This window comes from Musa acuminata, chromosome BXJ1-8 (genome assembly GCF_036884655.1).
Source record: "Musa acuminata AAA Group cultivar baxijiao chromosome BXJ1-8, Cavendish_Baxijiao_AAA, whole genome shotgun sequence".
NCBI lineage: Eukaryota > Viridiplantae > Streptophyta > Magnoliopsida > Zingiberales > Musaceae > Musa > Musa acuminata.
The window spans coordinates 12,934,908-12,943,847 of record NC_088334.1 but is presented as its reverse complement, the minus strand read 5'-3'; the positions used below and the strand labels follow the sequence as shown (position 1 = coordinate 12,943,847).

Here is an 8,940-nt window from a genome sequence, read left to right as displayed (position 1 = left end):
CGGTCCTTCGACAGCGATGAGGTTGAGGATCGAGGGAGAGGTGGGCTTCGGCGCGAGAAGCCTCAACAATCGGAACGGAGCGCCAACCGTTACAGTAACAACCGACTCGGTTTGGGTTTTGAAAGACTTCGCTTTATAAACAAGCGATATGTCCCGATTGGGCTTACTATCACGTGCGATGCACGCGCCATCTCTTTGTTAACTGTGTCGTACTCAAAATAATGCCTCCGTTGTTTTGCACGACTTTTTCTTGTTCCTTTTTTTATTTTTATTTTTTTATGATTAAGGAAGGATATATCACTTTTTTCAACATTTTTTTTTGAAAAAAAAAATATTTGTATCGAGTGACAAAAATATAGTCTAGTTCAGTGGATTTTCCTCTGCTTGCCGGGTTCCTTTTCTATTATATATCATCCATCTGGAAGATGAGATCATGCTACTTATCATCATATTTACTATTTCATCAATTGGAACAAATTTTAGTGTAGGGTTCAGTTGATGGTTCTCTTCAAGCAAATGGGGTGGGTATTCAAGAGATAGAGATAGGGTGAAGAAAATGGCCATCAAGCAAAGAAATTACAATTTTCAGGATGGGTATTCAAGAGATATAGATAGTGACGAAGAAAATGGCCATCGAGCAAAGAAATTATAATTTTCAAGTTCAGAGGACAAAAAAAGATATGGAAATGTAATCTTCTAGACCATGCTTGCTTGAACCAATTCCAGGTAAATTAAACAGGGTGGGTATTCAAGAGATGTAGATAGTGGTGAAGAAAATGGCCATCGAGCAAAGAAATTATAATTTTCAAGTACAGAGGATAAAAAAGATATGGAAATGTAATCTTCCAGACCATGCTTGCTTGAACCAATTCCAAGTAAATTAAATGGGGTGAGTATTCAAGAGATGTAGATAGTGGTGAAGAAAATGGCCATCAAGCAAAGAAATTATAATTTTTAAGTTCAGAGGACAAAAAAGATATGAAAATGTAAACTTCCAGACCATGCTTACTTGAACCAATTCCAAGTAAATTAAATAGGGTGAGTATTCAAGAGATGTAGATAGTGGTGAAGAAAATGACCATCAAGCAAAGAAATTATAAATTTCAGAGGACAAAAAAGATATGGAAATGTAATCTTCCAAACCATGCTTGCTTGAACCAATTCCAGGTACAGAAAGATCATTCTATCACAAGAGTGGTAGCAGTAGAACTTTGACCTAAGCAAGGCCACCCAAACAGTGCTAACGACAAGTAGAACTAAAAACAACATATCAGAATATTATGCATTAAGGAGAAACAAAATAACAACGTCTAGTTGCTTGTGCTATTGTTTTTGTCATTATGACTCAACGGGCAATAGAACAAAATTAGAAGGAAGACTTATTCCTTGCACTACTGTTTTCTTCGTACTGATGGAAATAATAAAACTGGTAGCAGAGCAGGCGTCATCAAGGGTACGTCCTTGCATCAAGATGCCTTCAAATCATCTAGACCCACGCTCGCCTGCAGTTAGAGCAAACAAGTTTCTCCCTCGATGAACATTTACTCGAGCACCAGCAACTGAGGCTATCGATCGTAGGGTTCTTACCAGGAACTTGTGGTTCTCTGCTAGAAGAGGGGCAAAGGTTGTGCAAAATTTCTCCATGTCAGCATTGATGTCACCCGATCCACTAATAACCTCCATGAATTTCTTCCGATCAGGAGCAAGTTTCATAGCAACCTGCAACCAACTTAACTGGTCATAGAGACAGTAGGGACTTTTAAAATGATCAAAAGGCTTCCGTCCTAGTTATTTTTTGTTCATGAAATCTTTGGAGTTGAAACAGCAGAGCATGCTTGCAGGTTCTGAAAAGGATAATCCGGTTCCAAACAGAAACGAGAAACAAAAGTTGATAGCACACAGTAATGAAAACTAGTAATAAGGTGTACAAGTTCAATGCCATTATGTTATATAATCTCTCTCCCTCAGAGAAGAGTTTAATCTAGTACGATGTGTCTACGGTCATAGAATCTCTCTCCCTCATAGCTCTAAGTAAACGTCAAAGATGGATGGATCAAGAGACAACAAGCATAACTAACATATATATTTGACATGTAAGATGCTTCTAACTTACAAGTGCTAAGAGAAACACCATGTATGTCCTATTCCTACTCATTCAATAGATTAGCTGCTTTAAACTTAATCGTTGTTAAAAGATACATGCCATGTACAACACATTACCGTAAAGCTGGAACTTGCAAGCCACCCATGCCATTTCTTTAAAGTCTTGTTATAGGAATCAGTACAAACTTGTGACATGATCCAGTCTTGATGATCTAGCAAGTTCCGGAATAGCTCCACCAGATAGTCCATTGCTCTGGAAGACAAGTGCATGCATAAAAGTCCTGCTGTTATTTACCATAACAAGGAAATTATTATGAACTCAGAAAAGTTCGACAAAAAGGCAATATTGATGATGACTTGTTCAGGATGATTTGCAAAAGCCAAGTCCTATGGACATATCCATATGTATTCTGATTACACTAAATGGAATGTGTTTATTTGTCGAACTATTTTAACTTTATTTCCTTTGACAGATAAACTTTCCAAATTTCACAGTTTTCAGTCAATATAATGTTTAGATATGCAAAAGAAGCAGAAACCATAATTCAGACATAAAAACACTCTATTGTATTGGATACGTTTATGTCAATGCTTAGCTTGCCAATTTACCTACGAGGGATAAGAGTCTTTCATAAAAATTGAACAAGACAAATATAACCCTCTCAAGGTTCTATGATATGAAAAATGAAGGTAAAAAAAAATAGAGGCACTACCAGAGTTAAAATGTAAAGTTCAGTTCTCAAAGATGAACTGTGTTTAAATTCACTACTGAAGAACGACCAATATCAAATTGCGTTCATATATGGTTTCTCTGAGGAGAAGTTCCTGGGACTACATATCTCCACAAATCTCAACATTCAGGCATTTGCGGATGACACAGCTGGTAAACATGTTCATCCTCATCAATATTCCTTGTAGTATAGGTAGTGAGAGTTGTTTCTTAGTTCACAAACTAAGTGAATTATAAGTTTTCCTATGACCTTTTACTGTCATGAACTGTTGCTGAGGCATTCTCCTCTATACAATGCATAATAGTCAAGGCCAGCTTCAATTGGTCAAGCTGATCATCACAGCAATGTCCGAATAAAATTTGAAGAGCACTTGCAATCCAGCACCATGACGAATGAGTTGGATGCCTGGTACCCCACATATTATACACTCTTTTGCACGTATCTTTATGCACAAATTATGATCTATACATGTATGCATAACACAGTGCGAGATTAAACCCTACCAGAAATGAACCAAGCAACTCACCTCGTCAACCACAGAAGCCCATTGGTACAGCTGGAAGAACCTTTTGCTGTTTTAGCTTCGACTTCAACTTGCACCATACTGTACAAGTGTTCAAACTTTGATGGATCAGAATTATATTTCGTTTCCAGCCTCTGCAAAGTAAACCAGTGAATACATGCAAGCGATGCAAAAGAAAGAAGACAAACAAAGTATTTTACCAAATAATATATTTTTCATTAAATTTCATTTCAAAAGCTATGCTGGACCAACTAGTCATTGCCAAATAAGCATATCATAGGGAAGAAGAGAAGACAATTGGGACTTGGAGAAGCAACATCATGATATCCTATTAAACGAAAACCTGAAAATCCTAACTTATTAGTAAAGGAAACAAAAGAATACACATTTCTTACCGTAATATTACCCCCTATATCAGACTTGACAATAGACATAGCTGCTCCAAACTTATCTGGCAATACCAAACTAAAAATTAAAAACAATATCAAAGAGATATGCATTTTAAGATAAAACGTTCTGGAAAAAAAAAAAAGAATCAACATTAAGATGATTGATGCCTCAAAATATTTGGTAAGCAGACAAACCCTTGTCAATAAGTTCCAAGAGAATAAAGTTGGAGTTAATAAATTGCTTTCACACAGAGCTTAGAGAAGTAGCAGAATTTCTATTCTAAGAACAGGATTTATATGATATAAAAGTGTATTATGTTATGCAAAGGAATAACTAAGGATTACTACAGTAAAGCATGGTGGATTTGCTGATGCTCAAGCTTTTATTATGGTGTTTTCTTATCGGTCCATGATTTCTATTGTAAAGCATATGCCAGTCGCTTAGAGGATCAATTGAGCACAGTTTTTAGGTAAAGAAAATGGGGCAACCTGAACAACCGAGCAAATATTAGTGAGTACCTAAAAGTCACACAACGCAGATAAAAGCCATTGTGCTCAAGTAGACAAATTACAACATAAATGAATATCATTATATGGATGTTCTCCTAACAGCCTGTTCAATATCTGTGATGAATTTCTTGCAAACCTATCATCAGAATCAGGTCCGTGTCTTTCCAATAACAACATAACCAGCTTTAACTAGACACTTACCATAGGTGAAAATGATGATAAGGCATAAATAGACGAGCAGAACGAGCCAATTACCTAGAACTGGCAGAATAAGCTTGCACACATCAAGAAATGGCTTTGTTAATATTACTCCATTCTCTGACTTGACATGCTTCATTCCTTCCAGCGAGGGAGTGAAAACGGTCCCCGCCATCTCTACACGCCGATCCTTCAACCTATTAAAATCACACGATAAACAAAACTTTAGAACAGCATGTTGCTCAATCGGTACAAGCAAAAAGCCCAAACTCAATACTAGACCTCGTCGGATCGTTAACTAGTGACAAAGGCAACCGATCCGATCCAAATATCAGAATCATCCTATCAAATTCCAATCCAAGCAAACTCGTGGAACGGTTGCTAACAGCCGAGCACGGCCCATCAGAACTAGCATTCAAATGTTCAAGATCACACAAAATGACAAATCGTCCCGGAAAAAAAGCAACCAAAATAAGAGAATGTTAGAACAGAATCAAGCACCACACCGTTCTCGATCTGAGATCTTGTTAGGAATCAATGACTCGACGAGCTTAAACCTAATGCACGCATTAAAGGGATAAGAAAGCAATCTCAGACAAGCTAATCTACATGATCCTACATAGATCCTTCTGAAGAATCCCATCCTTTTGTTTCAGATACATCAAAAGAACTACCAAAGATCCGACCATTATTCCAGATCCAATGGCAAATTAAAAGAAAAAGACAAGTTCTCAGGGGTGATCTGTCAAGAACTAACCGACTCCCAGAAAATTTCTCCGACGGAACCGCCTCTTCTCGTTCTCCTCCTCCCAGACTCTCAGATCAAGCAGACTAAGAGCATCGGAGGCTATGCATTTATAGGGATCGCCGACACCAATGCGGGGAAAGGAATCGAGGAGTCGGGTTTGAGGGTGTAAACAAAGGCATCATAGCGGCGTCGTGACACCACGTTCGCGTGGAGAATTTAAAACGAAGAGGTCCCACATTGTGCTCGATGATCTCTCCAATAACGACGGTTGGGCGGTTCGACGAATCGTAAGAAACGTAATGCGTCGAGATAGATGTCCGGTCCGAAAGGTTCGAATCAAACCTTCAAGTCTCGATTAGGTTTATATACGACTCGAGATGTTCAAGAAATTGCCTCGAACCGGCTCGACCAGATATGGAAGCAGATCGAGTTTTCGACACAAGGGTCTATTCAACTCGCTCAAATCAAATTCGAGACGAATTCGGGCGGAAAAATAGGTCTATGAATTGGCATTTAAATATTAAATGATAATTAATAATGTTATGAATATTTGCTTTTGGACCAAATTTATATACAAAAAGTAATTAATATCCGTATTTGTATTTGTATTTGAATTATAAGCGGAGGCAGCGGCATTCCCGTACTGATCATTGTGCCCTAGATCGGACGGTCACCGGAGCTGCATCAAAACCCCTAATGGTTGGATGGATATATACTGATACGCATGTGAACCCGCCGATCCCTCTTTTTGCCGTCCCGTTTGTTCGCTCCCATCGACTGCGGCGGACGTTCTCGGTCTCTTGTCTCTCTGTGTCGCCCGCAAGATGGTGAGGAATCTTACCGCCTTTTTTCTCCTCGATTCGTTGGTCTCTTGCATTGCATCTCAGCCCCTCGTTCTAATCTAATGCTCTTGCTTTGCTCTTGAGCTGATCTGGCTGTGTGTTTTTCCGGTGATCCTGTAGCCGTTCAAGCGATATGTGGAGATCGGCAGGGTTGCCCTCGTGAACTACGGAAAGGAATACGGCAGGCTTGTCGTCATCGTTGACGTGATCGATCAGAACAGAGTACGCATTCCTTCTCTTGATTGTGAGAAAGCTTCGATTTTGGACGTAATCAAACATCTAGGGCTGACTTTAGGGGTCTCGAAAGGACTAATACTCTTCTCGTTCGTCAAAATCTGTTATTTTCATCGATTTTGTTGCTTTATTACATTGTCTTTCTGCGTGATGGAGAGCGGCATGCTGATACTAGTAGAGGGTGTTTGTTCCCACAATGAGATTTTCTCAAAGTATAGAAGAACGTATGGGTGTTGGGATCATTTCCTCGACTCTCTTCTTTCCTAAATGAACATATTATTTTGGTGCAGTTTAGCGATAGCTTCAACCAAACTAGTGAAACACTTCAGGACAATGACAATAACAACAAGCTGCAATGTCCCAACTACTTGGGGTGTTAGATACATGGCTATTTTGCTGCCATATAGTCAAGTAGAGCATTTTAATCTTTAAGCTTATGCCCGCTATTTAGGGTTGAGGACATAGATCTTTTTCCGCTGATGAGCTCTGCACAAATAATATTATAATTTAGATTAATAGCATTTAAATCCTTAAGTTAGTGAAACACTTTGTAATTGTAAAATGTGACTCCCTTCACTCCATAAATTAGGTACTTTCACCAAATGGAAACAAAGTGGTGATCTGTAAGTGCACAAGACGCGGACCTATCAGTGTATGAATAACTAGAGGAGAGTATGGGGCTTTTCTTGTGAACCTCAACAATGTCCATAAGAATTACAGAGTGAAGTGCTAGTGTTCTTCTGCCCGATTGAGTGTCCTCCTGCTGTTTGTTTATTCTTTATGTTTGCTTGTGCTGCACACTATATCTCCACAGATTTTACAGCTTCTCTTGGAACATGTTTTTTGTTTAACATTGAGCGAGTTTCCATCTGATTTAACATGTGAGCTTACGCTAGTGGCTGTATCTTGTATTACTCTCCAAGATATGTATCCGATATTCTCAGTTCGCTTGCACTTAAACTTTTATTGCAATGGCTGTCTAGATGCTCAACACTATATTTGCTGAAATATCAACAGAATTGTATCAGGTTCCAAAACATTTTATTGTGCATCTGTCTTTGCAGTCTAAGTTTGGGCTTTAAGCCAATTGAATTTATTATTCATATTCTCTCAATTATGACCATTTTCCTTAGAATCATATAAGATTGTTTTTATTTCGAAGTATTTATCTAGTATTTGGTAGACTAGTTAAGGCATATATACTGTGTCAATTGCATATCACCAATGTCTCGGTGCATGCAAACTTATATTATATTTGTTGGAGTCTTGGATACAAGACAGATTCAATATTATTTATGTGGCTACATGATATTTTGTCTTGAAATTCTAAATACTTGCATACTTTATTTCACTGGTCGCAAGACATGCAATGCTACTTACCTTTTTTTAACTGCGGTGAGGATCTCGAGTTTTTAAGGCATGAGTTGATAATTGGTCTTTCACCTGCATCTGCCGCAACTTTTAGGCCTTGGTTGATGCTCCTGACATGGTACGTGGCCAAATGAACTTCAAGAGGCTTTCTCTCACTGATATAAAGATCGACATACCACGAGTTCCCAAAAAGAAGACCCTTATCAGTGCCATGGAGGCTGCTGGTAAGATAATTGATTTTCCTCGTTCATTGGTGGATTAACATTAGTTCTGTGGTTATAATAACTCATGTACTGCTGCTGCTGCTGCAGATGTGAAGAACAAATGGGAGAACAGTTCGTGGGGCAGGAAGCTAATCGTGCAGAAGAGGAGAGCTTCGCTAAATGACTTTGACAGGTTCAAGGTCATGCTGGCAAAGATTAAGGTCTATAGCTCACCCATTGTTTCCTTTTAACTTGTATATCTTCTTTTGGGCATCATGCTGACAAGTCCATCCTCGTATATATTTGTTCAGAGAGGAGGTGCTATCAGGCAGGAGCTGGCCAAGCTAAAAAAGGAGAACGCAGCTTGAGCTTCTCACGAGTGGTTGGTGAATTTTGTTCGATTGATCTTGGAACTCCATTTGTGTTCGTTAGGATTGGATTTTCTGCAGATCCTTGGACTTAGGTTGGGAGTACTGATGGCCTTGAAATATTAAATTGCAAGCTTTGGTTCTCATGTCATCTTTGTCCTCACCATGTGTTGCTGCTTTCTTCAATTATTGCCCCACAAGTGATCTGAATCCTTCAGGGATTGTTTAGGTGTGAAATTGTTGCTATGATATTTCGTGTACCAAGCCACACTACTGCAAGACCAGTGGAGGGCTGTCAAACTGTGGGCCATCAACTGCTTACAATATGAGAAGCAGCACTCGCCACCGCCAGTGTCGTCTTTAGCGAGGGACAGGAAGGTTTAGGATTTTGCCTGTTCATTTCCCAGCTAGCAGTGAAAGAAAGCTTGGTTCAGAAGCGAAGGTTATTCATCTAATGCCGCAAGGATCAATCGATGATTCCTTGGTTAACCTCGTCTGTCTGGGGTCAACAGACAATTTAAGTACGTCACGAAGGACACGCCATGAGATGTGACCACCGAGAGAGTTGGTAATGGATGGGTGAGTGGTGGGTGGGGGTACCGTTTCTAGGCATAAAATACCAAACGGTAGGGGAATGATAAAAAAATATATGTTATTATTCTTTATTGTTTAAGGCAATTATGCATCATACGAGGGTTCTTTCAAAGTCCACAAATTATG

General features: G+C 39.1%; 2 protein-coding genes across 3 annotated transcripts; one reads left to right on the top strand and one right to left on the bottom strand.

Moving 5' to 3' along the window:
* Positions 1-1,257: 1,257 nt before the first annotated feature.
* On the bottom strand, positions 1,258-5,367 carry LOC103994977 (glycolipid transfer protein 1). 2 transcript variants are annotated; one of them, XM_065079156.1, is made up of 8 exons: positions 4,961-5,134; positions 4,737-4,862; positions 4,512-4,651; positions 3,753-3,808; positions 3,361-3,491; positions 2,221-2,356; positions 1,588-1,719; positions 1,258-1,502 (listed from the first exon to the last, which is right to left on the bottom strand). In XM_065079156.1, the coding sequence occupies exons 1-8, from the start codon at positions 5,095-5,097 to the stop codon at positions 1,467-1,469; spliced, it is 894 nt and encodes a 297-aa protein (XP_064935228.1). In that variant the 5' UTR covers positions 5,098-5,134; the 3' UTR covers positions 1,258-1,466. The 2 variants fall into 2 exon arrangements, with proteins under 2 accessions (XP_064935228.1, XP_009413730.1); XM_009415455.3 differs by lacking the exons at positions 4,737-4,862; positions 4,961-5,134 and adding an exon at positions 5,212-5,367.
* Positions 5,368-5,887: 520 nt separating this feature from the next.
* Positions 5,888-8,371, top strand: LOC135587579 (large ribosomal subunit protein eL14z-like). Its single transcript, XM_065079155.1, has 5 exons — positions 5,888-6,029; positions 6,165-6,266; positions 7,744-7,873; positions 7,961-8,073; positions 8,164-8,371. Exons 1-5 carry the CDS (start codon positions 6,027-6,029, stop codon positions 8,218-8,220), a joined length of 405 nt encoding a protein of 134 aa, XP_064935227.1. The 5' UTR covers positions 5,888-6,026; the 3' UTR covers positions 8,221-8,371.
* Positions 8,372-8,940: the final 569 nt, after the last annotated feature.

Excerpts from the sequence above, each read along its gene's own strand:
- LOC103994977 (XM_065079156.1), bottom strand. The coding sequence starts at position 5,097 with ATGGGATTCTTCAGAAGGATCTATGTAGGATCATGTAGATTAGCTTGT. Across the intron at positions 1,720-2,220 it reads TTGCAAGTTCCAGCTTTACG|GTTGCTATGAAACTTGCTCC; the intron begins GTAATGTGTTGT and ends AGTTGGTTGCAG. Across the intron at positions 1,503-1,587 it reads CAGAGAACCACAAGTTCCTG|GCGAGCGTGGGTCTAGATGA; the intron begins GTAAGAACCCTA and ends CTCTAACTGCAG.
- LOC135587579 (XM_065079155.1), top strand. Across the intron at positions 6,267-7,743 it reads ACGTGATCGATCAGAACAGA|GCCTTGGTTGATGCTCCTGA; the intron begins GTACGCATTCCT and ends CGCAACTTTTAG. Across the intron at positions 8,074-8,163 it reads TCATGCTGGCAAAGATTAAG|AGAGGAGGTGCTATCAGGCA; the intron begins GTCTATAGCTCA and ends ATATTTGTTCAG.